The following is a 27,067-nucleotide window of genomic DNA, read 5'->3' on the forward strand; positions in this document are numbered from 1 at the left end:
GTACACATAATTGGTTAACACAGCAATATTTCCAGTATTACTACTAGGACTTTTTACCTCCTAATTTGACTTTTCTATCTTCCCAGAGTTATGGAACCTATAGCAATCTGAACCCAAGTGTAGTGAAAAAAACTTTTATTCTTAGCCAAGAATAGGAGAAATGGATGACAAACTCACAAATCAACCTCACTGTGTGTGTATGTGTATGTGTGTGTGTGTGTATGTGTGTGCATGTACACATGTGCACCAATACTGGGGCTTTAATTCAGGGCCTGGGTGTTTTCCCTTAGCTTTTCCACTCCAGGCTGGCTCTCTACCACTTTAGATAGAACTTCATTTCTGGCTCTTTGGTGGTTTGTTGGAGATAAAGAGTTCTATGGACATTCCTTCCCTCAGCTGTCTTTGAACCCATATCTGAGCCTCTTGAGTAGTTAGTTTTACAGATGTGGGCTGTCTCTGGGATTACAGATGTGAGCACCCCCTGGCTAACTTCTCAATTCTAAGGGGCTAGCAGATTATACTAGCAGCATAGAAGAAATGAAGGGGAGGGATGAGCTAATAAAGTGGAGGAAGGAGATTATCATGAAGTTATAAGTTGTCTGGCCATTGTTAAGACAGCCATCTTAGACCCAGCCAGTTTGGCCCAGCCTATTCTTTGAAGAGAAACTTCTGGCTTATAAGTATCCTGATAAACAAGATGAGCTGGGGCTCCCATAATCCAGATACTCAAGAGGCTGAGATCTGGGGATCATGGTTCAAAGCCAACCAGGGGGGGCAGAAAAGTCTGTGAGATTCTCATCTCCAATTAATTATCAGAAAAACTGGAAGTGGGCTGTGGTTCACGTGGTAGAGTGCTAGTCTTTTTTTTTTTTTTTGTCAGTTGTGGGGCTTGCACTCTGGGCCTGGGTGCTGTCCCAGAGGAAAAAGCTCAGGGACAACACCCAGGCTCTGAGTTCAAGACCCAGGACAGACAGACAGACAGACAGACACACAAATACTGCCCCCCTCCCCCGCAACACACACACACACTTCCCCCTGACACACAAATAAATAAGAAGAAAGAAGAGTAGAAAGTCAGCTAGGTCACCTGGTTAGTGACTGTCCATCAGCCGGCTTTCCCAAAACCTAGGCATTGGGATTTGAACCCCGGTCTCCACCTACCCCCCACCACCCCCACACTAGCTCACTGTCTAGTTTAACCTAGTGCCATTAAACTTAACAGCCCTCCTGCATTAGCTACAATTGCAATTGTAATCATTTAACCTCTTAGACAAAGTTTACTTCTGCAAGAAAAGTCCTGGAGAGAGGATGAGAATCTTGGGCTGGAGACCAAGTTCAGGGCCGCAGAGCAGATGGGGAGGGCGGGGCAGGGAATGAAGTTTCTGACAGGTGTGTGGTCCAGGGGATTGGCCTGTAGCTCCACCCTAGGCTCCACCCTCGGCCACACCCCCACGGGCTGGGAGGAAACCAGGATTGGCTTCTGAACCCCAAGGCCCCGCCTTCGACCCCCTCATCCCGCCTCCCGAAATCCAGGATAGGCCTAGTGTCGCTCACACCCGCCTCTTGCCCCGCCTCGTAAGCTGAGAGGAAATCAGAATTGGCCCCTCCCTTCCTCCCGCCCCGCTAGTCTCACGGGCTCCGGGGATTCCAGGACTGGCCTGTCGCTCAACTCCAGGCCCCGCCCCGTCGCCTGTGACTGCCGCCGCCGCCGCTGTCAATAAAGTTGTTGTTCTGCCAACATGGCGGCGCCCAGGCTGACTTGACCGGTCCGTGGACGCCTTAGAAGGTTCGGGGGAGTTCGAGCCTTTGTGGAGCCTCAGGCCGAGGGCCTGTGAGCAGGTAAAACCCTGTCAGACTCGGCGGGACGTGAAACGAGGCTGGCTTGGTTTCCTGCAGCCCCTCAAACCGGAAGGTGTGGGCCACCCACCCCTTTGCCCCTCAGCCCCTGGGCCCCTGGGCCCCTGGACCCCTGGGGCCCTGGACGGACACCCCGTGGGCTCCTGGATACCCCCTGGGCTCCTGGATACCCCCTGGACCCCTGGACCCCCCCTGGGCCCCTGGACCCCCCCACCCAGGCCCCTGGACCCCCCCACCCAGGCCCCTGGACCCCTGGGTCCCTGGATTCCTGGGCCCCTGGATTCCTGGGCCCCTGGACCCCTGGGCTCCTGGATTCCTGGATCCCTGGGCCCCTGGATTCCTGGGCCCTTGGATCCCCTCTGGGCCCCTGGATCCCCCCTGGGCCCCTGGATTCCTGGGCCCCTGGACCCCTGGGCCCCTGGTCCACTGGGCCCCTGGACCCCTGAGCCCCTGAACCCCTGGGCCCCTGGACCCCCCCTGGGCCCCTGGACCCCTGAACCTCTGGGCCCCTGGGCCCCCGGATCCCCCCTGGGTCCCTGGATTCCTGGTCCCCTGGGCCCCTGGATTCCTGGGCCTCTGGATTCCTGGACCCCTGGGCCCCTGGATTCCTGGGCCTCTGGATTCCTGGATCCCTGGATCCTTGGACTCTTGGATATGGGTGGGACCGAATTCAACCATGAGCATCCTTGTAATCTTGGGGTTCACAGCAAGTTCTGGACTTCAGGTTCTCAGAAGTCACCCAGCTCTAGTCTTCTATCTCACGGAGAGGCACAGGATGGAGTTTCAGACCGGGAAGTTAGTTGCTTGGGATCACACAGGGCATTAGCACGTGTGTGTGTGTGTGTGTGCGCGCGCGCGTGCATGTGCGCGCACCAGTACCAGGGCATGAACTCAGGGCCCCACCTTCTCCTTTGACTTTTTTCTTCAATCCAGGCTATGCCCTACCACATGAGCCACACCTCCACTTCTGACTTTTTTGCTGGTTAACTGGAGATGAGTGTCTGGGATTTGTTTGCCCTGACTAGCTTCAAGTCACCTTTGAACCAACTTTGAAGTGTGATCTTCAGATTTCAGCCTTCTGAGAGGCGAGGACAGGCCTGGGCCCCACTGATGTCCAGCTTATTTTCTATTATTTCTATTCAAGAGGTTAGAGCACTTTTACATTTGTAGGGAGGGCTATCTAGGAGAAAAATGTCAGGCATCTATATAGGTATCTTTTATTATTATTATTATTATTTTTTTGGCCAGTCGTGGGGCCTGAACTCTGGGCCTGGGCGCTGTCCCTCAGCTCTCCAGCTCAAGGCTAGCACTCTACCACTTGAGCCACAGCGCCACTTCTAGCTTTTTCTGCTTATGTGGTGCTGAGGAATGGAACCCATGGTCTCATGCATTGCAAGGCAAGCGCTCTACCACTGAGCCACCTTCCCAGCCCCTATATAGGTATCTTTTGAAGGGCTTCCCTTTCCCCTCTTGGCCCATTCTATTTATGTATCATCCAAAGAATAAGAAGGATTAACCCCACCCCCACCCCTATTTTTCCAGGTGCTTACAGACATCAGGCAAAACCCCAGTTAATGCACAGATATGCTTGACACAGGCAGGACAATCCAACCTAAGCCTGGCTGTAAAAAATCAACAGTGGACCTAACCTGTAGGGAACTCCAAGGCCGAGCTGTGAGACCAGGAAAAGGTTAAGAGACTGGACAGAGGATTGAGAACTGGACCCTGAGAAGGTCAAGCAATCAAGGCAAGACAGATGTAGAATTGTTTAAACATTAAAAAGCTTGAGACCTTGGAAGTAAGATTGCTCCCCTCTGCTCCCGAATCATGAGAGTCAATTATCACTATACTTATCACTATACTTACCTTATTGTCATCCCACACTTGCTTCACCTCCCCTGTACTGAACTCAAGTAACCTCTGTCTCTTTGCTCAGACCTCACAAAAGACTAACTCCAATCAGAAACACTATAACTCCTTTAGTTAATTCTTTTTTTTTTTTTTTGGTCGGTCGTGGGGCTTGAACTCTGGGCCTGGATGCTATCCCTCAGCTCTTCAGCTCAAGTGAATACTCTACCATTTGAGCCACAGCGCCACTTCCGGTTTTCTGGTGGTTAATTGGGGATAAGAGTCTCACTGACTTTTCTGCCAACGCTGGCTTTGAACCGTGATCCTCAGATCTCAGCCTCCTGAGTAGCTAGGATGACAGGCGTGAGCTACCGCTGCCCAGCATTGATAATTCTAATTATATAGAAACCCACCTAAAAAGAAAAGATATGGCCTTCCTTATACAAAACATCTTACATTTAGGCTGGTCATAAAGAATTGTTGATATTAAACCAGCCTCATTTAGCTAATGTCTTTTTGTGTGTGTGTGTGTGTGTCAGTCCTGGGGCTTGAACTCAGGGCCTGAGTGTGTCCCTGAGCTTTTTTTACCCCAAGCTAGTGCTCTACCACTCGAACCACAGCTTACTTCCAGCAGTTTTGGTGGTTCATTGTTGGTAAGAATCTCATAGACTTTCTTGCTCAGGCTGGCTTTCAACTTCAATCCTCAGATCTCAACCTCCTGAGTGGCTAGGGTTACAATCATGAGCCACTGGTGCCCGGCTCACTCACCTAACTCTAATATATATAGTCCCATCTGCCTATTTTTAAAAAGCTAAGTGCAGTAAGTAGGAACCCCCCGCCCCCCCAGTCTATATATCTACCCTTATTAAGCAAGTGGTATTAATTGAGGTACGAATTGCCAGGCTGAAAACAATTCCCTCTGTACATCTACTTACAAAATGCCAACACTGAAAAGGCTTTTTTTTTTTTTTTTAGGGGGGGTGCCAGTCCTGGGACCTGGGCACTGTCCCTGAGTTTTTGTGCTCAAGGCTAACTACTACTTGCCACAGCTCCCCTTCTAGCTTTTGTGGTGGCTAATTGGAGATAAGAGTCTCACAGACTTTCCTGCCTAGGCTGGCTTGGTACCACGGTCTCAGCATCCAGTGGAGCTAAATGTACAGATGTGAGCCACTACTGCCCAGCCATGAAACTTCTTAAGTGGCTTCGGTTCCTAAATTCACGGGTGGAGGAAACTACTGAAGAAAAAAATCACAGTTTGGACTTTGAATTGCAACTGGATGTCCTGAAGGGCCACAACTTATGGGTTGTTATCTAGATGGTCAGTAGTGCCTCATGCCAGTAATCCTAGCCACAGAGAAGGCTGAGATCTGAGGATCAAAGATTGAAGCGAAAGTCCATGAGATTCTTGCTTCTAATGAGCAAGAAGCTGGAAGAAAAGGTGGGAACACCAGCCTGAAGTAAAAAAGCCAAGTGAGAGTGTCTTTGAGTTCAAGCCTCAGTACTGACACACAAGGGTGCATTCACACACACACACAGTTTATGTTTTAGCACAATTGAAATTTTAAACTATTCTTTCCAGGTCAAAAATAATCAAAAGAAGAAGAGAAAGGATGTGAAGTTAGAGCAGGAAACACTGATTTGTGTTGGCCAAGTAGAGGAGTTCCTGAGCTGATTCCCTGCTATTCTAGGTCCTAGTGAACCCAGGACTCTCTTACCTGCTGAAGAATGGCTACTGGCTGGCAGAAGCTGGGCTCTTCTGCCTGGCTCTTGAGAAGACAATTGCATGCTCTGACAGCCATCAGCAAACGGGGAAGGAGGGTAACACCAGTCTGTGTCCGAAGCATTTATAGTGCCACGGGGAAGTGGCCGAAAGACTACACACTCCAGACAAGAAAGGATGTTGAGAAATGGTGGTATCCTCGGATAAAAGATCAGGCCTCGAAAACTTCTGAAATGGATGTGAGTACTCAGAAATGGAAGAGAGAAGGCAAAGGGCTTGGGTGCTGGGTTTGCCCTGTTCAAATAAGTATGTGGTCTTCAACCAAATGGTGATGATTAGTAATGAGTTTGTTTTTGACCAAGCAAGCTACTGACTATTAACCTTCTCTCTCCCCAGTAGCTGGGATTGTAGGCATGCCCCACCATGCCTGGCCACACTCAATAATTTCTAAGATTAATTCCTAAGAAGAGTGGATAAGGGGAAGGGAGTTAATTGTGTTCCACTGAAAGATGGCGTTGGAGACTCAGGACACTGAGATCTGAGGATTGCAGTTGGAAGCTAGTGTGGACAGGAAAGTCTCCAATTATCTACCAACTAACCACCAAAAAGGCCAGAGGTGGAGATAGAGCATCAGCCTTGAGCAAAAAAAAAAAAATCTTAGGGACAGTGCTGAGTCCATAAGTTCCAGTTCTGGTACTGGCCAAACAATACAAAAATAACCATTCTTATTGAGTGAGTATTTCACCCTCTGCCATTTTGCCATTGACTGTCTCCCTGGCTCCCAAAATAACCCTGAACTGAGATTCCAGCCGCTGTCTCCGAGTTTCTTTTGCTCAAGGCTAGCACTCTACCACTTGGGCCACAGCGCCACATCTGGCTTTTTCTGCATATGTGGTTACTGAGGAATTGAACCCAGGGCTTCATGCGTGCTAAGCAAGCACTCTACCAGTAAGCCACATTCCCAGGCCCTCACCTGAAGCTTTTATTGATTATGTATTTATTTTTGTGATTCATAGACAACACACAGGCCAGAAAACAGAAGAACCTGTCTAAGGCCCTCTGGCTAATAGGAAAGCAAGGGTCATCCCTGTGTGTAGTGGTGGGGGGGTGGGTATCTTTGAGTCTGCTACCCTCTGGGGGCTCAGTGGCAACTTCAGAGTGCCATCCACAGAGAAGTCAATGTTGGTCTTCCTTCTGAAGTGACAGGCTAAGAAGAACAATAGAACCCAGTTAGCAAAGCTAATCTCCCCCCCCCTCCATCCCTCGCAATCCTAATTTTCTCTCGAAGACCTCCATTCTCTTGCTTTGATGCAATTATGAAAATTTCCCTTTCAATCAGATTCCTGCTCAATTAGAACATAAACTCCTTGCATGTTCTGCTCTCTTTTTTTTTTTCCACCCCCAGCTGACAGAACTCATTTCTTTGTCACCGAGGAGGGTGGGGGGGGCGGAAATAAATCACACAGACAAGCAGAAAACAGGGACAGGCAGTAGGCTGGGTTCTTTTCTGCAATAAATAAGACTATGCATCTGAAAAGGGTTTTTGCTTCTGCTTTCAGCAATGTTTTTTTTTTTCCCCCCTGCCTATCGTTTACTAATTTAGCTTTGGAGTTGGGCTAATTAGCAAGGCAATGAAGAATGATGGGATTTTGCCCTTCCTTTAATCTTCATGGAATAAACGTTTAAATAGATATTAATGGGGAAAATAGATACTAATGAAGGAAAGTGCTTGGGGGTCACTTTCTACCCTAATATAGCACAATGAGTGTTCATGCGGTGAAATGAGGTAATTCTAAGAAGAGAAAGCAATGTCTTGAAAACTAGAGGGCTGGAGTGGTCGAACAGGAAGTTTGGCAAACACACCCAGCAAGTTCAAGGTCCCTATTCAAACCCTGGTCCCAACAAAAAAAGAAAGAAAGAAAGAAAGAGAGAAAGACAGAGAAAGAGAGAAAGACAGAGAAAGAGAGAGAGAGAGAAAGGAAGGAAAAAAGGAAGGAAGGAAGGATGGAAGGAAGGAAGGATGGAAGGAAGGAAGGGGAAAAACAAACCAGAAATGTCACGTCAAGAATTTTGTTTATTTTTCTGCTTCCCAAAGAATTCCCTTCCTCTCTCCTTCCCTTTCTCCCTTCTTTCCCTTCCTTCTGTCCTCCCTCCCTCCCTCCTTCCCACCCCCTCCTCTCCCTCTTGCTCTCCCCTCCCTCCTCTCCTCCCTCTCCCTTCCCCACCCCTTTTCCATTCTTCTTTGCTTTCTTTCTTTCTTTAATTGTTGGAGATAGGAGATTGCTGTATAACTCAGGCTACCCCTCAAACTCCCCATCCTCTGGTCTCAGCCTTCCTAGTGCCGGAATTTCAGGTCCAGCGCTCCCGACGAATTCTCCCAAGGCATTTTCCCACTCCTCCAAAACATCCCTAGAGAAAAAGCAGCAGGATCACCGAGCCGCAGCACCAGGGTGGTTTTCCTCCTGTGTTTCTCCCACTGCTGCTTGGGAAACTGGAGGTTACAGATCCCTGACCTTGTACTGTCAGCCCTGGGACACAATAATCTGTTCTCTCTACTGGTTGGGACTTTCTCACAATGCAGTAGGGAAACTGAGGCCCCAACACAGTGCCCAGGGACCCTGTTGCCAGTAGGTCTCAGTATAGACCACAGGGAGTCTGGCGGGGCGGGGGGGGGGGGGGGGGGGGGGGGGGGAAGAGGGGGAGGGGGGGGGGGGGGGAGGATTCATCTTCAGAGATCTCTTATATACAAAACCCAACTCCCATCCGCTTCTAGGAAAGTGGAGGGCTCACCTATCTTGCTCAATTGCCAAGACAATGCTCTTCTACTGAACTAAATCCCCAACCCCTAAGGCTGGCTCTTTACCACTTGAGCCACAGCTCCACTTCTGGCTTTTTTTTTTTTTTTTTGCTGATTTCTTGGTGATAAGAGTCTCACGGATTTCCCTGTTCTGCTGGCTTCGAACTGTGATCCTCCTAAGTAGCTAGGATGACAGGCGTGAGCCATGAGTTTCTGGCTAAAAGAGGAGCTTTACAAACAGGAAAACAATAATAAAAAAAAAAGGACAATTACTACTTAGAGGGTTAATCTGTATTATCTTGGACATCTTTTAGCTTTACCCTGGGCTTTCAATCTTGGTTTTGAACCTTTTCATCCATTTACATCATGAGAACAGTTGTTTCTTGTTTTTGTTTTCTTCTTTCAAAAGGAAAAACTTTCAATGAAGAAACGCGCAGAGTTGCCAAAAGATTCATTCCTGCAGATAGAGTTCCCAGAAAGTACTTACCTAAGTATGCTTTGTTGTTCTTTTTGTAGAAGTCAAAGCCCAAGTTCTACGTGCTGTCCATGTTCCCTTATCCTTCTGGCAAGCTGCACATGGGCCACGTCCGTGTCTACACCATCAGCGACACCATTGCACGCTTCCAGAGAATGAGAGGCAGGCAGGTAAGGGCACACAGCTGCTGAAGCCGCTCCTGTCTGCTCTACTTGGGATAGTGGGCTAATGTGTGCTCAGAACAAATGAAGATCAGGGCTGGGAAGGTGGCTCAGTGGTAGAGCGCTTGCCTTGCATGCCTGAGGCCTTGGGTTCGATTCCTCAGCACCACATAAGCAAAAAGAAAAAAGCTGGAAGTGGCGCTGTGGCTCAAGTGGTAGAGTGCTCGCCTTGAGCTGAAGAGCTGAGGGACAGTGCCCAGGCCCAAAGTTCAGGCCCCACAAACAGACCCCCCCCCAAAAAAAAAGAACAAATGAAGATCAAACTTTCGTCATCCATCCCTTTATCTATCTACCATCTATCTCCATCCTTCCTTCCATCCCTCCATCCACCTACCATCTGTCCATCCATCCGTCTATCATCTGTCTGTCTATTTCATGCCAGTATTGTGCTTGACCTCTGGGTGTTATCTGTTAGGCTTTTTTTTTTTTTCTTAAAGCTGGTGCTCTACCACTTGAGCCACAGCTCCACTTCTGTCTTTTTGGTGGTTCATTGGAGATCAGAGTCTCATGGATTTTCCTGCCTAGTCTGGCTTCAGACCTCAGATCTCAGTCTCCTGAGTAGTTAGGATTATAGGTATGAACCACCTACCAAAGAAGGAACAAATGTAATCAAGATTGAAGGACATTGAGGAGGAGCATGAAGAGCTTGGCTTATTCTTTTTGCATCTAGAAGACACATCTAGATGAATGGGAAGCAGCCATGTGTTGGGTGTTATGCTAGGGATGGAGATGAGGTAGGGATTGGGAGTAGGCAGATACAAATGTAGGTGCCATTGCTCTCTTCCCAGGAGGAGCCCACCCATCAACGGTCATTGTATAGGGGAATGAAGTCAACAGACAAAGATGAACAAAGATGCTGTGTGTTAGGTTCAGGCAACTTTCTAGTACTGTAACAAATATCTGAAGCAGGGGCTGGGAAGGTGGCTCAGTGGTAGAGCGCTTGCCTTGCATGCCTAAGGCCCTGGGTTCGATTCCTCAGCACCACATAAGCAAAAAGGAAAAAAAAAGCCGGAGGTGGCGCTGTGGCTCAAGGAGTAGAGCGCTAGCCTTGAGCTGAAGAGCTGAGGGACAGCGCCCAGGCCCAGAGTTCAGGCCCCACGACCAGACCCAAAACAAATATCTGATGAAGCAGTCAACTTATAAGGAGAAAAGGTTTATTTTGGCTTATGATTTTGGAGGTTTTAATTCAGGTTAGAGAATCCTGATAGTGGCGGTGGAGAGTACATGACAGAGCAGAACTTAACTTCCTGGCCAGGATGTTAAGGAATAGAGGGCCAAGCATTGTGGTGTATTCCTTCAATCCCAGTTACTCAGGAGATGGAGGTAGGAAGATTGAGGTGGTCTAGCCTGGACAAAAGCATGATACTTGCCTGGCACTGGTGACTCAAGCCTGTAATCCTAGCTGCTCAGGAGGCTGAGATCTGAGGATCACAGTTCAAAACCAGGCTGGGCAGGAAAGTCCATGAGACTCTTGTCTACAGTAAACCACTAGAGAAGTGGAGCTATGGCTCAACGTGATAAAGCACTAGCCTTGAGCAAAAGAGCTCAGGATAGTGCCCAGGCCCTGAATTCAAGCCCCATGACTAACATAAATTAAAAAAGAAAGAGGGAGGAAAGAAATTTAAAAGTTAAAAAAATAAAAAGAGCATAAGTCCTGATCTGAAAAACAAACTAAAAGCAAGGAGGACTTGGAAGTGTGGCTCAAGTGGTAGAACATCTACCAAGCTGGAGTCCTAAGTTCATTCCCTAGTAACCACTTAAAAAAAAAGAAAAAAAGAAATGGGCTGGGAAGGTGGCTCAGTGGTAGAGTACTTGCCTTGCATGCCTGAGGCCCTGGGTTCAAGCTATAGAAAGCCTTTCCCACAGACTGTTGGGGGGGGGGAGAGAGAGAGAGAGAGAGTATGTGTGTGTGTGTCTGTCTGTCTGTCGGTCTGTCGTTGGACTTGAACTCTGTGCTTGGGCGCTGTTCCTGAGCTCTTCAGCTCAAGGCGAGCTCTCTACCACTTGAGCCACAGCACCACTTCCGGTTTTCTGAGTGGTTCATTGGAGATAAGAGTCTCATGGACTTTCCTGCCTAGGCTGGCTTTGAACCATGATCCTTAGATCTCAGCCTCTTGAATAACTAGGATTACAGGTGTAAGGCACCGGTGCCTGGCTTATCTTTTTTTTTCTTTTTAAAGGGGAGGGGCTGGATGTGGGGGGAGGATCCGAAACTGGGAATCACTGTACTCATTGGCTAGCACTCTGCCAACTGAACCACCCCTCCAGCCCCCCCCTCCCCCAGTCCTTTCTATTTTCTCTTTAAGGGCAACTTTTCTTTTTTGTTATTTTTGGTAAGAATCTGAAATATTAAAAAACTTTTTAGAGATGTTTTTCTAACTTTATGTGTATAGATAGACATCTTGGATGACACGGAAACTAAGAATATCTTTTCATGTTGATTTCATCTGGAAACAAAAAATAAAAATGAACAAGTAGGTTATATAACTCCAGACTGTCTTTTTTTTTTTTTTTTTACCGCCACATAGTCTCTCTGGATTGACTTTATTTAAAAATTGTGAGCAGACCCTATAACATGATGTTAATAGGGTGAAACATTGACTTGGTACCATTTTGACAGCTCTGACAAAGACACTGATTAGTAATTAAGTTTTCCCCTTTCTACAGAGCAGTTATACAACAGGTACATTATTCCGCCAAAGCAGCAGCCAGCAGAAAGCTGAGCTCAGGGGTGGTCCAGGCAAGTATGGAAGAAGGCCAGGTGTCAGTTGGCTCACGCCTGTAATCCTACCCAGGAGGCTGAGATCTGAGGATCACAGTTCAAAGCCAGCCCAGGCAGAAAAGTCCCCAAGAGACCCTTATCTCCAATTAACCACTCAAAAACTGGAAGTGGTGCTATCGCTCAAGTGGTGGAGCGTTAGCCTTGAGGACAAAGAGGTTCAGGGACAGTGCCCAGGTCCTGATCCTGGGGCTTGAACTCAGGGCCTGGGCACTGTCCCTAAGTTTTTGTGCTCCAGGTAAATGGTCTACCACTTTAAGGCACAGCCCTGTTTCTGTCTTTTTAGTAGTTAATTGGAGCTAAAAGAGTCTCATAGACTTCCCTGCCCTGGCTGGCTTCAAACCAAGATCCTCAGATCTCAACCTTTTAAGTAGCTAAGATGACAGGCGTGAGCCACTAATGCTCAGCTTCGGATTTTTTTTTTTTTTTTGGTCAGTCATGGGGCTTGAATTCTGGGCCTGGGCACTATCCCTTAGCTTTTCAGCTCAAGGCTAGCACTCTACCACTTGAGCCACAGAACCACTTCCGGTTTTCTAGTGGTTTATTGGAGATAAGAGTCTCACGACTTTCCTGCCTGGGCTGGCTTTGAACCGAGATCCTCCTAAGTAGCTAGGATTACAGGCTTGAGCCACCAGCGCCGGGCTTGGATGTTTGTTTTAATCAGACTTCTTGGCTGTCAAGGACTAATACCCAGCCTAGATCAGCTTCAGCAAAAAAAGGGAGGTTATTGTGTGTGTGTGTGTGTGTGTGTGTGTGTGTGTATTATTTTTGTATGTGTGTTGTGTGTGTATAGATCCTGGCATAAAGGGTCTGAGAAAAATGTCATAGGCCCTCTGAAGGCTGGGACCTGGTCTTGAAGCTTTGTTAGTGTCCTCTCTCCATCTCTCATTCTGCCTTTCCAGCATCACAAGATAGGGGCGGAGTCATCTGGAGGCCCAGAGCTCCCTATTGAGAGAGAGAGAAAGAGAAAGTGTTTCTTCCTGTTCAGCACCCTGTCTAGCTCCAGATAAAGCATGGAGAAGGATCCAGGCCTATGGAGAGGGGAGTTAGGATTGGCAGTCCATGCTTTGAAGTTGTGGAGTAGGGGGTAGGGTAGGGGATGAATGAGATACTTTGAGTCTCATTCATTTGGGCTCTGCTGCATTTCAGGTCTCAGCTAGACTGGTATATATCTGCTCAGGTTCCTAAAATTGCATAAATCTGATCTTTTCAGGGAATATTAGGCGTTTTCCTTCTTTTGCTTTTTTTTTTTCCTTCTGTCTGTCATGGAGATTGAAATCAGGGTCTGAAAGCTGTCCCTGAGCTTTGTTACTGAAGGGTAGTCCTCTACCACTTTGAGCCACAGCTCCACTTTGGGTGTTCTGGTTTTTCAGGTTTTCTTTGGAGATAAAGAAGCTCATAGCTTTTCCATGCCCTGGCTGACTTTGAACCACAATCCTCAGATCTCAGCCTCCTGAGTAGCTAGGATTCCTGATGTGAGCCACCAGCACCCAGCTAGACTGTTTCTTTGAAAGGCATACATAAATTCAAATTTTATTATTATTTTTAATTTTTTGTGTGTCTATCCTGGAACTTGAATTCAAGGCCTGGGACTGTCCTTGAACTTTTGTGCTCAAGGCTAGTGCTCTATCACCTGAGCCACAGCTCCACTTCTGGCTTTTTTATTAGTTAATTGGAGATAAGAGTCTCACCAGCTTTCCTGTCTGAGCTGGCTTCTGACTGTGACCCTTAGATCTCAGCTTCCTGAGTAGTTAGGATTACTGGGGTGAACCACAAGCACCCAGCTTCAAATCTGAATATTTTACATTGATGTCTATGGTAGAACGTTCAGTGGAAAAAGCAGGCCATAAAATAGTATGTGTAATATAGAACATGGTTCTATTTCCTGGGAGTCTAGGAAAGTTTTAGCTTTAGCAGTCATCATGGGAAATCCTGGGCTTCTCAGACTCCCCAGTCTGGGAAACCATACTTTACTGGAGCTGCAGTTAACTTGAGAGAGCCACAGTCCTGTTGGTTGACTGAGCCTCTATCAGATCACTACTGTTGGTGCTTTACTTGTACATGTTCCTACCATCGGCAGCCAGCTGGCTGGCCAAAAGGCATGGTTCAAAATCACCCAGGAGAGAAAGCGGATTCGCAAAGAAGTATGCTAAGGAAGCTGTTGACTGCCCAGAAGACACACCTGCCGGGTTTGAATGATTCACCATGGCTGACTTGTGTCCTCTCCACACCAGGTCATCAATCCCATGGGATGGGATGCGTTCGGACTGCCTGCCGAGAATGCCGCTGTAGAGAGGAATTTACATCCAGAAAGCTGGACCCGAAGGTATGTGTTGCTATGCATTTCCTCCTCTCCCTCCTCCCCCTCCTCCTCCTCTTCCTCCCCATCCTCCTCCTCTTCCTCCTCTTCCTTCTCCTCCTCCTCCTCCATCATGAGGCTTGAATTCAGGGCCTGAGCCCAGACCCTAAGCTTTTTTGCTCAAGGTTTAGTGCTCTACTACTTTGAGCCTCAGCTCCACTTCGGGTTTTCTGGCTAATGATTCATTGGAGATGAGTGTCATTGTCTTTTTCCCTGCCTGGGCTGGCTTCGAACCTCCTTCCTCAGATCTTATTCCTGAGTAGCTAGGATTACAACCGTGAGCCACCGGCACCCAGCTAGCTCCCAGTTTGTTATTAAGTTTTTTGAGACAGGAGCTTTCTGTAGAGCTCAGGGTGACCCCCAAACTCAGAGTGCTCCTACCTCAGGAGTGCTGTGATTATAGCCATGAACTCCTGCACTTGGCTTTTCACCACTTTTACATTCGTATTTGCTTGGTTGAAATCTGTGTAGAGCACAGATTTCTGGAGGGGCCAGAAGTCTGTATTCAAAGACATTATCCTTCTGAATGGCCAGGTAGTAGACTGACAGTCCCTGGAACTAAAACTATTGTGATTTCTGTCGGATTATAATCTGTCCAAATACTACCTTCTAATGGATTGGTATTTTTACTCATTCTTTCTTTTTTTTTTTCCATTTCCTGAAATTCACTTTGATGAATATTATTTTATATGATCAGAAGCACAGAGGTATTACACCTTTGTGTTCTTTTTTTAATATTGTTTTATTGTTATTATTAAGGTGTTATACAGAGAAGTGAACATTTCATAAGTCAGGTAGTAAGTACATTTCTTTTTGGACCATGTCACTCCTTCCTTTGCTGACCCCCATTTTCTGCCTCGCATCCCTGCCCACAAATCACATAGTTGATTTCCACCTAGTATCTCTTGAGTAACAGGCCTGCATTTGTTCACCCTCCCTCCATTCATGTGCCCCTTTGCCCCCTAAAACGACAAAACAAGCCAAATCAAACACCATCATCATCATCATCATCAACAACAACAACAACAAATAATTATGTTTCCATTTCCTAGAATTCGTTTCGATAAATAGTATTTGGACTCATCCTTTAAGAGCATCTTCCTTTAGTCTGATTGTGTATGAAATGCTAAGAGTTCCCTATAAGTCATCATAGCCAGCTGTGTTTTCGATCTAGTTTCACTTGTGAGAGAAAGAAACCATGCGCCATTTGTCTCTCTGAGTCTGGCTTACCTTACTTAACATGATTTGTTCAGGGCAAAACAAACAGCACTCCGAAGTCCTTTTCTATAATCTACACTTGCTGAGTTTTCTTCCACCTTTCTCAAAGTGTGATTGGTCGAGTCATGTGTTTAACCCACCTCTAGAGCTCTAAAGATGTACTTGGCTCTGTCTCACAGGAACATCGAACACATGAGGGGTCAGCTGGACCACCTGGGCCTGTGCTTCAGCTGGGATCGAGTAAGTCGGCCCTCCCTTTTGGAGAGGCTTGTGTGGCTGTTGGGTTGGGCATTGAACTCAGGGACTCAGACTTGCTGGAAGGGCAATCTGCCACTTGAAGCACATCCCTAACCCTATAGAAGCTAGGCGTGAGCCACTGGGATGTGTGTGTGTGTGTGTGTGTGTGTGTGTGCATGCATGTGTGTGCCAGTACTGGGACTTGAACTCAGGTACTTACACTCTTGCTTGGCTTTTTCCACTGACAACCAGCACTCTTACCACTTGAGCTACCCCTTCATTTCTCCCAGCGTTGTGTTCTCAGCCCTTTTCTACCCCCCTCCTCTCCTCCCACCTCCAAACCTCACAAGCCTTTTTAATTAAACCTTTGCAGTCTGCTTGATGTGTGCAAAACAGCAACGTGAGGAGGTGGAGGAATGGTTTCATTGAAAGGTGAATCTGTGCCCTTTGCCAACAGCAATCTTAAAGTCTCATACAAACCAGACAATCCAGCAGATGGCCAGCCGACAATTACCCAAACAGTTTGAACAATGAGATGGCTTGGGAATGTTATCTTCCTCTTTCAGACTGCAAAACCACGCTTTAAAACCCAGGTCATAGCATTTTCTTTTCTTCCTTCCTCTCCTGGGAGCGAGAAACCCCATAGCAACCAACGCTCCCAGCTCCTGAGCAGTATATTCTTTAATCTTCCTTCCATGAAGAGCATGGATTGGAAAGCAAGTACACCTATTCCAGGAATGAGTGCATTTGCCAGAATGATCATCAAATGTTGTCTCCTAGCACAACACCGTGTTTCGCTCGCTTTTTAGATGTTCGTCTCCAGCCAGTGTGGATCATACTTTGCAGAGGGAAAGTAAGAAAATAAGAAAGCTGGATGCGATTAGCTGAACTTGCGCTCAGAGGGAAGGAGGGAATGCGACTTCAAATTGTGGAGTGAGGGGAGAGGGAAGAGAGCGGTTGCTTCTCAGTGGGGCACATGCTTTCTGGAATAATTGGCACCTTTCTGAGAAGAAGGTATGGACTTGCTAGCCCAGTGGGGCATGCCTGTAATCTCAGCCACTCTGCAAGCAGGGTTTGGGAGGACTGTGGTTTGAGGTTATGTAGGACCAAAAAAAAAAAGTCAATGAGACTCTCTCTATCTCAACCCACAAGCCAAGTATTGTGGTGTGTGTCCAGTGATCCTATATACATAGGAAGTTTACAGCCCTGTCCAGCCCAAGTAAAAAAACCCACGAAACTCTACCTGAAAAGTAACTAAATTACAGAAGGGACAGGGTATGTGTGGCTCAAGTGGTGGAGTGTGTGCCTAGCACGTCCAAGGCCCTGCTTCAAACTCCAGCTCTGCTAAAATAAAAACAAAGGTATGCATACCTGCATTTGTTTTCAGCCAGCTTCCCATTACTGTAGCAAATCCCGGAGGTAATCAACTTAGGAAGAGAAAAAGGTTGATGTTGGCTCATGGTTTTGGATGTTCCAGTCCATGATTGATTAGACTTGTTGCTTTTTTTTTTTTTTTGGTCAGTCATGGGGGCTTGAACTCATCAGGGCCTGGGTTCTGTCGCTGACGCAAGGCCAGCATTCTGCCACTTTGAGCCACAGCATCCCTTCGGGTTTTCTGGTGGTTTATAGCAAATAAGAGTCTTTATGGACTTTCCTGTGCAGGCTGGCTTTGTACCATGATCCTCAGATCTCAGCCTCCTCAGTAGCTAGGATTACAGGTGTGAGCCACTGGTACCTGGTGGACTTGTTGCTTTTAAGCTTGTGGAGAGTCAATGGAGAAAAGCCCGAGTCTCTTGGCCAGAAACAGAAGGGGAAAAGAAAGGAAGAGGAAGTGGCTGGAATCCCATAATCCCCTTTCAGGGCACGCCCTCCCACTCACCCCCACCTCTTAAAGGCTCTACCTTCTCCTAGTGCATCTTTACCACATTGGCATTTGGAGGAGGGCCTTTAAGGCCCAAAGTACAGTAACACACTGCACTTACGGTTCAAACTTGATGGTCATGAACTGGTTCGAGGGATAGTCCTGTGAGTTCTTCGTGACAGTGACAGAGTAGATTTCTCAGTGGTGGGTCCCCTTCCAACCCATGTTTCCGATGCCTGTCTCCAGTTCCTTCCCAGTGCTCTGGTGCCCGAGCCTGTTCTAGACCAAGCTTGCCCCGGATCTTAATAGAAACACACCCTGGCACGTGGAGATCATCTGGATGATTGTACTGAGATCACTCCCTAAGTGTTCTCTCCAGAAATCAGGCAAATATAAGAAGAAAGGAAACAAAACAAAACAGTCCAACTCGGACTAGTATCAGGAAAATGGAAGAGAAAGGAAGGAAACAAGCCTGGACTGTTTATTGGGGAACAGCAAGTGGCATACTCTTTCTGCAGGCTTGGAGCCTGGGGGGAGGGCGGAGTTAAGGGTTTTATGGGGGGTCTGAGCAAGGAGACAGGGATTCCTTGCGTTTACTATCAGGTGGGTAGGGATAATTGCAGTTGCAGGCAGAGAATGGCTAAATATTTCCTTATCCAAGGTCTCAAGCTCTTTTAATGTTCAAAGAGCTCTGAATCTGTCCTGCCTTGGCTGGCTGACCTTCACAAGGTCTAGTTCTCCAGTCTTCCAACCTCTTAACCCTTTCCTGGACTCACAGCCTTACAGGCTAGGCCCACAGTGGATGGTTTATAGTCAGTATTAGGTGGATCGCCCTGCCTGTACATCAAGCATTTCCACACATACCTGGGATTTTGCCTGGCATCTGCAAGTGCCTGGTATGATGGAGGTGGGGGTCAAATCCTTCATATTCCATCTTTGGATCCATAAAACGATTGGGCCAAGAGGGGAGAGACAAGTCCTTCGGTGTTCGCTAGACAATCTCCAACCAGCCATGCTTTGATGAAAACACACAAACAAACAAAAATCAGACCAAAAGGAAATGTTCTAGGACTTGGGTAATACCTAGTGTTTTGGACTAACTCAGCTTTTCTTCTTTTCCCTCAATGCAATCTCAAGAGCTGACTATCTCCTGAGGTTCTTCGTTGCACAGCTCTTGTCTTCATTAGCAGTGTTTATTTTTATGCCAGTACTGGGGCTTGAACTCAGGACGTAATCACCCTCTTTTAGCTTTTTCATTCCAGGCTAGCACTTTACCACTTGAGCCACAACTCCATTTCTGACTTTTTAGTGATTTCTCAGAGATAGTCTCACAGATTTTGCTGCCGTAGGCTGGCTTTGAACTGTGATCCTCAGATCTCAGCCTCCTGAGTGGCTAGGATGACAGGTGTGAGCCACTGGTATCCAGGGTTTGTTTTTTTTTGGTTGTTGCTGTTGTTTGCTTTTGTCTGTTGTGGGCTTGAACTCTGGATCTAGGCGCTGTCCCTGAGCTCTTTAGCTCCAGGTGAGTGCTCTGCCACTTGAGCCACTGCGCCACTTCCGGTTTTCTGGTGGTTAATTGGAGATAAGACTCACACAGCCTTTCCTGCTCAGGCTTGGCTTTGAACTGAGATCCTCAGATCTCAGCCTCCTGAGTAGTAGCTAGGATGACAGGCATGAGCTACCAGCACCCAGCTGGCTCCAGTTTTTTAGATAGGTTTTATATGTGGTTAATTACAGGTGAGAGTCTCGTGGACTTCCTTGCCTGGGCTGGCTTCAAACCTTGATCCTCAGATCCCACCTTCTGAATGGCTAGGATTACAATTGTGTGCCACAGGCACCTGACTGCATCTTTAAAGGGACAGGCCCTCAGAGGTCCAGCGGTTTCCAACTCTGTAACGTAGGGAGGGGTCCATGGATGCAGGAGAGAGGGGTCACGGCTCCATCCTCTTTCTTTCTCTCCATGGTACGTGTCACTAAACTATGAAGACACCTGTCTGCCTTACTAGCTTTCTTGCTTGTAACCCAGAGTCCATTGATACCTGGATGTTAATGCTGTGGGCATTACCTGTGGTCATCAGTCCTAGGGCTTGAACTCAGGGCCTGGGTGCTGTCCCTGAGCTGCTTTTTTTTGCTCAAGGCTAGCGCTCTACCACTTGAGCCCCAGCTCTACTTTGAATATTTTGCTATTTAACTGGAGATAAGAGTCTCACAAACGTTCCTGCTTGGGTTGGCTTCGAACTGCAATCCTCAGATCTCAGTAGCCACCAGCATCCATATTTCTATGGGTCTCTGCCTCTCCCCCCTGCCTGGGTTTGTTCTCAGAGATAGCAGAGTTGGTGTGATGGCAGCGTGAACCATTTTTGTCCGCGGCCCTTCCTCCCCTGCTGCTTTTATTTGTGTTCAAGACTATAGATGTCTGGAGAGGAAGAATTGAACTCTGGAGAAAATAATGAGCTCTCCCGAATAATAGATATATTTTTAAATGTGTTTCTTTCCCCCTTCTTTTTCTTTTGTCATTTGAAAGGAATTTAAAGATGAGCTGAACAAAACCAAAAGAACTTAAAGAGGCAAGTGCGGTGCGGGAAGCATGGTTAGGAAGCTTTCCCTGTGCGAGGGCTGGAGCCAGTTGCCTTGACAACGTGTAGCAGGCAAGCTAGGCGCTTTGACTCTTCCTGCCCCCTTTCAATTCCTCACAGGGAAAGCAGTTCGTCTAGCAGATCTCTGGCTGAGGATTACCGGGTCTCCCTCAGCGTCAGAAATTAACCTTTCCCTGCAAAATTTCAGTTTTGGTTGGCACTGGATGGGACAAAGGTGGTACCTTGGCTCTAGCTGAAGTGGTTTGATGGACCTGTCTTTTGGTGCTTGCGTGTTGACCCAAGGGGTCAACGTTAAAACCCTGACTCCTTTAACATATGACCGCCATGTTGACCTTATGTACAGCTGGACCAGTTCTGTGCTTGCCAACCTAAGCCATGGACAGTGATGATTCTTCTTATTTATTTTTGGTCGGTTGCCTGGGCACTGTCCCTGAGCTCTTTCACTCAAGGCGAGCGCTCTACCACTTTGAGCCACAACGCCACATCTGGTTTTTCCCTGGTGGTTCATTGGAGATAAGAGTCTCATGGACTTTCCTGCCCAGGCTGGCCTCGAACCACGATGCTCAGATCTCAGCCTCCTAAGTAGGATTACAAGCTTGAGTCACCCAGCGCCCAGCTTTGGTTTTCATTTATTTTTGTGTGTGCCAGTTCTGGGGCTTCAACTTGGGGGCCTGTGCACTGTCTCTGGGTCTCTTTGGCTTAAGATTAGTGTTCTACCACTTGAGCCCCAGCTCCACTTCCAGCTCTTTTGGTGGTTAATTGGAGATGAGAATTTCATGGATTTTTCTTCCCTGGGCTGGCTTCAAACTGCAGTCAGTCCTCAGATCGTAGCCTCCTGCGTAGCTAGGATTACAACAGACATGAGCCACTGATGCCTGGCTGGACAGTGTTTTTACTGACTCTGTCAGTGTGATGTTTTTACACTCATCAGAGACATGGGCCTTGTATGAATAAGATAAAGTGTAAGGCTGGGTGCTGGTGGCTCACGCCTGTCATCCTGGCTACTCAGGAGGGTGAGATCTGAGGATCACAGTTCAAAGCCAGGCTGAGCAGGAAAGTCTATGAGACTCTTAATTAACCACAAAAGGCCAGAAGTGAAGCTGAGCACCAGTGGCTTATGCCTATAATCCTAGCTACTCAGGAGACTGAGAATTGAGGGTTACGGTTGGAAGCCAACCTGGGCAGGAAAACTCTATGAGAATGCTTATCTCCAATAAACGGCTTAAAAAAGTCAGAAGTGGCACAGTGGCTCACATGGTAGAGTGCTCACCTTGAGCAGAAGTTCAGGGACAGTGCCCAGGTCCAGAGTTCAAGCCCCAGGATTGGCAAAAAATAAAAAAAAAAGCCAGAAGTGGAACTGTGGCTCAAGTGGTAGAGTGCCAACACCCAGGACTTGAGTTTAAATCTCACTACTAACAAAAAAGAAAAAAAAAGTCACTGGACTCTCAGGGTAATTTATTCTGACTTTTCCAAGTTGATGGCTTTATTTCTTGGTCTGTATCTCATAGATTAAAAAAAAATTTTTTTTTCAAGCTGTGTCTTGCTGACAGCTGGAACAGCTCATGTTGTTTGCATCCGTGGAACTGATGCACCGGTGTCTCCTCTTCCGCTGGGCCCATGCCAGTGTCTAGCAATCTGCTCAGGGAACCTAGAAAACCTGAATCAGGCCAACATCCATCAGGGGATTCTGTCCTGCTCATCCTGGAATTCTCAAGGATGCTGCAGATTGCATGACTATTCTTTCCCTTCTAGAAAAATGGAGCTGTTGCTGGAGAGCTCATTTGGCTCTCTCAGCTGAGATACTGGCATCCGCCCAAATAGACTAGTAACAAATTGCAGCTCAAGCCAATTAATCTCATCTGTAGCTTAATGGGAGGTTGGTTTTCTTTTTTTGGTTCCCAGAGGTCCAGTTAGAAAAGCTGTCTGTCTTGTTAGATTGCTTTTGTGAAATTCTTGTTAACTGGCAAAGAACAATAAAGTAGATGGTCGCGTAAGTGTCTTGTGGAGGCTACTATAAAGATGAAGAATACTCAAAAATATCCATCCCCCCAAAAAATAGCAGAGGGCTGGGAACGTGGCTTATTGATAGAGTGCTTGATTTCTCAGTACTACATACACAGAAAAAGCCAGAAGCGGCACTGTGGCTCAAGTGGTAGAGCGCTAGCCTTGAGCCAGAGAAGCTCAGGGGCAGTACCCAGGCCCTGAGTTCAAGCCCCAGGACTAGAAAAACAAAACAAAACACAAGGTCTTTGTGGACTGTCCTGCCTGGTCTGACTTTGTACCCTCACCCCCAGATCTCAGCCTCCCGAGTAAGCCAGGATGACAGGTGTGAGCCACCGGCGCCCGGCCTCATTAACTTCATGATGGATAGCTAAGTATGGCAAGTTTGGGAGGCCAGCGCGATGCCTGATGGTCGTCTCAGCAATCGCCGTTATTCTGTGATCTGAGACCAATGGCTGTCCCAGAGAGAGCAGAGGGCAGAAAAACGAGGACCCAGCTAGATCCCACCTGAACAGAAAGGACAGGAGATAACACCCCTTGGAGCCCCTCAACCCCTCCCAGGTGCCCAGCCTGTGTTTTACGCTGAACCGAGCTTTTATCATACCACGTTTGACTTGGCCACACACGGTTCTCCAGTAGCCTGAAGTGATCGCAGGCTAGCTAGAGGGAGTAACTGTTGTGGTTTGTCCTCACAGAAGATTGCTGCGTCTCAGCCTTCCTGGACTTGGTCACTGCCAAATCACAGGACCACAGAAGCCACCAGCCAGGCTGGCTCAGTCCCTAAACGAGGGCTGTCCCTCAGGTGTGGGTGGGCAGGTCTCACCCGTGTTCAGAGAGAGCTCACCTTCTGCCTTGGTCTCCCTGTCTCGCCTGTAAATGTGCACATCCTTTTAATGCTTAAAAGACAGATACTGTAGAACTCCCCCCCCCCCCCCCCCCGTGGAGGAATCATTTCAGTTGTGGTCTCAGGTAAATTTGGTTGTCTGGCAACTAGATTGCTCTTGGCAGAGCTCAAGAGAATATAAATGCTGACATCTTGATAAACATCTACGTGGAGTGAGGCTGAATCGCTTTGCTTTCAGAGCTATGCTTTGAATTACCTGACTCTATTACTTTTTTGAGAGAGAGAGAGAGAGAGAGTATCTGTGCCAGTCCTGGGGCTTGAATTTAGGGCCTGAGTACCATCCCTTAGCTTGTTTGCTCAGGGCTGGTGCTCAGCCACTTGAGCCACAGCTCCACTCCTTGCTTTTGCTCTTTAATTAGAGATAAGAGTCTCAGACTTTTCTGCCTGAGGCTGGCTTTGAACCACGATCCTCAGATCTTAGCCTCCTGAGTAGCTAGGATGACAGGCGTGAACCACCAGCACCCAGCCTGATTCTCTGTATTAAAACAACAGTGCATTAATGCAGGGTGGGCTTACTTCAAAGCAGAGAAAAGAAGTTCAGGAATGGAAAAGAGATTCTGGAACACAGCACTTCCTTCAAGCAGTCTTCCCATGACAAGCACCAATAGCTGTCAATCTAGCTACCCAGGAGGCTGAGATCTGAAGATTATTGTTCACAGCCAGCCTGGGCAAGAAAAGCCCAGTGAGAGTCATATCTCCAATTAACCAGCAAAAAAAGCTAGATGTGGAGGTGTGGTTCAAGTGGTAGAGCACCAGCCTTGAGCCAGAGAGCGGAGGCAGCACTCAGGCCTGAGTTCAAGACCCCAGTACACACACACACAGACACACACACACAGACACACACACAGACACATACACACACACGTCTTGCCAGACACGAATGTCTCACACCTGTAATCCTAGCTACTCAGCAGGCTGAAATTTGAGAATTAAAGATTAAAGCCAGCCCAGGCAGGAAAGTCTATGGGAGTCTGACCTTCACAAAACTAAAAAAAAAAAAAAAAAAAGCCTAAAGTGGTGCTGGGGCTCAAGTGCTAGAATGCTCGCCTTGAGCAAAAGAAGCTCAGGGACAACAACCAGGCCCTGAGTTCAAGCCCCAGGACTGATACCAAAAAGAAGAAAAAGGAAGTCTTCACAAACCTGTGCTGCTCAAGAACCTGTGGGTGGATGTGGCAACAATCAGCCCCATCCACAGGTGCCAGGCTCCCGGGGTGACAGGTAAGGTTGCCTGGACATTTGGGTGTGAGCCGGATTGCAGTGGACATCTTTAAACATCTTTGCCAGCCAGCTGTTTTAATGGGAAGGATAAACTGATGTTCTATCGGGGACAAGGTGGGGCGGGGGGACTCTCTAGCTGGAAAACAGAACATTTTCATCGAATACAGAATCTGATTCCATGAGGTACTTCCAAGTCAGATCACTACTTCCAGACGAATGATTTAAAATTTAGATGACAAAATAAACAACCATCCATTCCTAGCACATTGCATTATGCATGCTTCGTAGAGCTTTAGCATTTTACGTCTGTACCGCAGCCCACATCCCTCAGCTGGGTCTCCGGGTTCACAGAAGGGCTGGTGCATGTGGTGCCATGTTCTTGGCCCATCACGAATTATGTAAACCAAGGTAGGGTGGCATCTGGTGGGGAACAGAACCAAGTGGATGGATTAGATCCATTTGATTACTCTATGTGTGTGTGTGTGTGTGTGTGTGTGTGTGTGTGTGTGTGTGTTGGTTCAAAGGCTTGAACTTAGGTCCTGGGTGCAAGGATGGTACTCTGCCACTTAAGCATTACCTCCACTTCTGGCTTTTTGCTGGTTAATTGGGAGGTGAGTCTTATAGACTTTCCAGCCCAGGTTGACTTTAAACCTTGGATCCTCAGATCTCAGCCTCCTGAGTAGCTAGGATTACAAGCATGAACCACCAGTGCCTGCCTTATTGTTTTTGTTTTCGTTGGTCGTGGGGCTTGAACTCTGGGCCTGGGTGCAGTCCCTCAGCTCTTGAGCTCAAGGTAAGTGCTCTACTACTTGAGCCATAGCACCACTTCCGGTTTTCTGGTGGTTCATTGGAGATCAGAGTCTCAGGGACTTTCCTACCCAAGCTGGCTTTGAACCTTGATCCTCAGATCTCAGCCTCCTGAGTAGCTAGGATGACAGGTGTGACCCACCCGTACCCAGCCCTGATTGTTTTTCAAAATTGGATCCCAAGACTGATACATCCATCTGGGGGTGGGGGTGGAGGGGGGGGTGATGCTTACAATGACCCATGCATACTGTTTGTTATTTGCCAGGAAATTACCACGTGTTTGCCAGATTACTACAGATGGACACAGTACCTATTTATTAAACTCTATGAAGCTGGGCTGGCCTATCAAAAGGAGGTAAGTTCAAATCAGCTGCACATCAAGAGCTAGGAGATAAGCCCAGGCCCTGAGTTCAAGCCCCAGTGTACACACACACACACACACACACACACATATGCACGCACGCACACACGCGCGCGCGCGCTTTTCAAAAGCCAAACAAGCTAGGCACCAGTGGCTCAAGCCTGTAATCCTAGCTATTCCCGAAGTGGAGATCTGAGGTTCACCATTCAAAGCCAACCCAGGCAGGACAAGTCTATAAGACTATCTCCAGTTAACTACCAGAAAACCAGAAGTGGAACCATGGCTCAAAAGCGTAGAGTGCTAGCCTTGAGAAAAAGAAAAAGAAAAAAAAAAAACTAACTATGCTAAGTGCTACACAGGGCCCAAGAGCCATGTTGGAAAGTCAGGGATTGTAGAGAAGGCTTGGGACTGGTGGTGGAGTAGACAAGACACCCCCCTGGTGGCCTGGACTGGGAACTGCACTGCCCATTGCTACAGCCAGTAGTTGGCTGTAGGTCAAAGTTTAAAATGCTGCTTGCTGCCTTGGCTTTTACTGAAGTCTGCAGTCGTTTCTCCACCAGCCATGCCAATGTGGACAGAACGAAGGAGACAGCGCAGGTCTTGTTCACCTGTGGCCCCTTGAAAGGACTCATCAGGGATCCCCAGAAGTGTGTGGGGCTGTTTGTTTGCCAGTCCTGGGGCTTGAACTCAGGCCTTGGCCACTGTCCACTCTACCACTTGAGCCACAGCGCCCCTTCTGGCTTTTTCTGTGTATGTGGTACTGAGGAATTGAACCCAGGAAGCCCTACCACTAAGCCACCTTCCCAGCCCAGGGCCCCAGAAGCTTAGGGACCACATTTGGACAACCACAATAGGCAGTATGCAGTTTCTACTCCTGGTTGCATTTTAACTCACTAAAATACTGGCGTTTCTTAAGCATATATAGTATTTAATATTTAATTACATTTAACATTGTATATTAAATATGTCTAATGCTTTAATATTTTAATATTCAATACCTTAATATACTTAGTGCCTTTAATGTAGTTATATATTTATACTGTTATACAGATTGTAATATATGTAATACTTTAGATATATTTAATACTTTCAATATATTTTATATCTTTAATATATTTATATTATCTTACAGATTATATATACTATATATATATTTATATACTTATATATTTGCTTTTTTTCCCCTCAGTCCTGGGCCTTGAACTCAGGGCCTGGGCACTTCACTGAGCTTCTTTTCTGCTCAAGGCTAGCACTCTACCACTTGAGCCACGGCACCACTTCTGGCTTTTTCTGTGTATGTGGTACTGAGGAATCGAATCCAGGGCTTCATGCATGCTAGGCAAGCACTCTACCACTAAGCCACCTTCCTAGTCCCTTATATATTTACTTTTAATATATTTAATATAAACATCTAGCAGCGAATAAATATATATTTAAGCATATTAACTACAATATTACATATTAAATATTTAATATTGTATATTAGATATATACTCTAATCTCCAGTACCACCAAGAACTACGTATAGCGACCAGACCTTTAACCTTGCCACCACTTTTTCTGTGTTTTGTTTCTCTTCCCTCTACTCAAAGAAAGTGAGGAGAGAGAAAATGGAGAAAAGAAATTTTTTAAAAAAGAAGTAAATTTTTTTTTCTGGTCCTGAGGCCTGTCCCTGAGTTTCTTTTGCTCAACGTTTGCCACAACGCCACATCTGGCTTTTTTTGAGTAGTTTATGGGAGATAAGAGTCTCACAGAGGGGCTGGGAAGGTGGCTCAGTGATAGAGCACTTGCCTTGCATGCCTGAGGC

General features: G+C 47.1%; 1 protein-coding gene across 1 annotated transcript in view; it reads left to right on the forward strand.

Annotated features, from left to right (window-relative positions):
* The first annotated feature begins 1,753 nt into the window (after positions 1 to 1,753).
* The window catches only part of Lars2 (leucyl-tRNA synthetase 2, mitochondrial), a 59,956-nt gene continuing 34,642 nt past the window's right edge, over positions 1,754 to 27,067 (forward strand). The window contains exons 1-7 of the mRNA XM_013030266.1: positions 1,754 to 1,839; positions 5,285 to 5,664; positions 8,739 to 8,867; positions 13,932 to 14,023; positions 15,454 to 15,514; positions 25,165 to 25,268; positions 25,896 to 25,907. Of these exons, the coding sequence (XP_012885720.1) occupies positions 5,431 to 5,664; positions 8,739 to 8,867; positions 13,932 to 14,023; positions 15,454 to 15,514; positions 25,165 to 25,268; positions 25,896 to 25,907 (632 nt within the window). The 5' untranslated portion in view covers positions 1,754 to 1,839; positions 5,285 to 5,430. The remainder of the gene's footprint in view (positions 1,840 to 5,284; positions 5,665 to 8,738; positions 8,868 to 13,931; positions 14,024 to 15,453; positions 15,515 to 25,164; positions 25,269 to 25,895; positions 25,908 to 27,067) is intronic.

Source organism: Dipodomys ordii, unplaced genomic scaffold (genome assembly GCF_000151885.1).
Source record: "Dipodomys ordii isolate 6190 unplaced genomic scaffold, Dord_2.0 Scaffold128, whole genome shotgun sequence".
NCBI lineage: Eukaryota > Metazoa > Chordata > Mammalia > Rodentia > Heteromyidae > Dipodomys > Dipodomys ordii.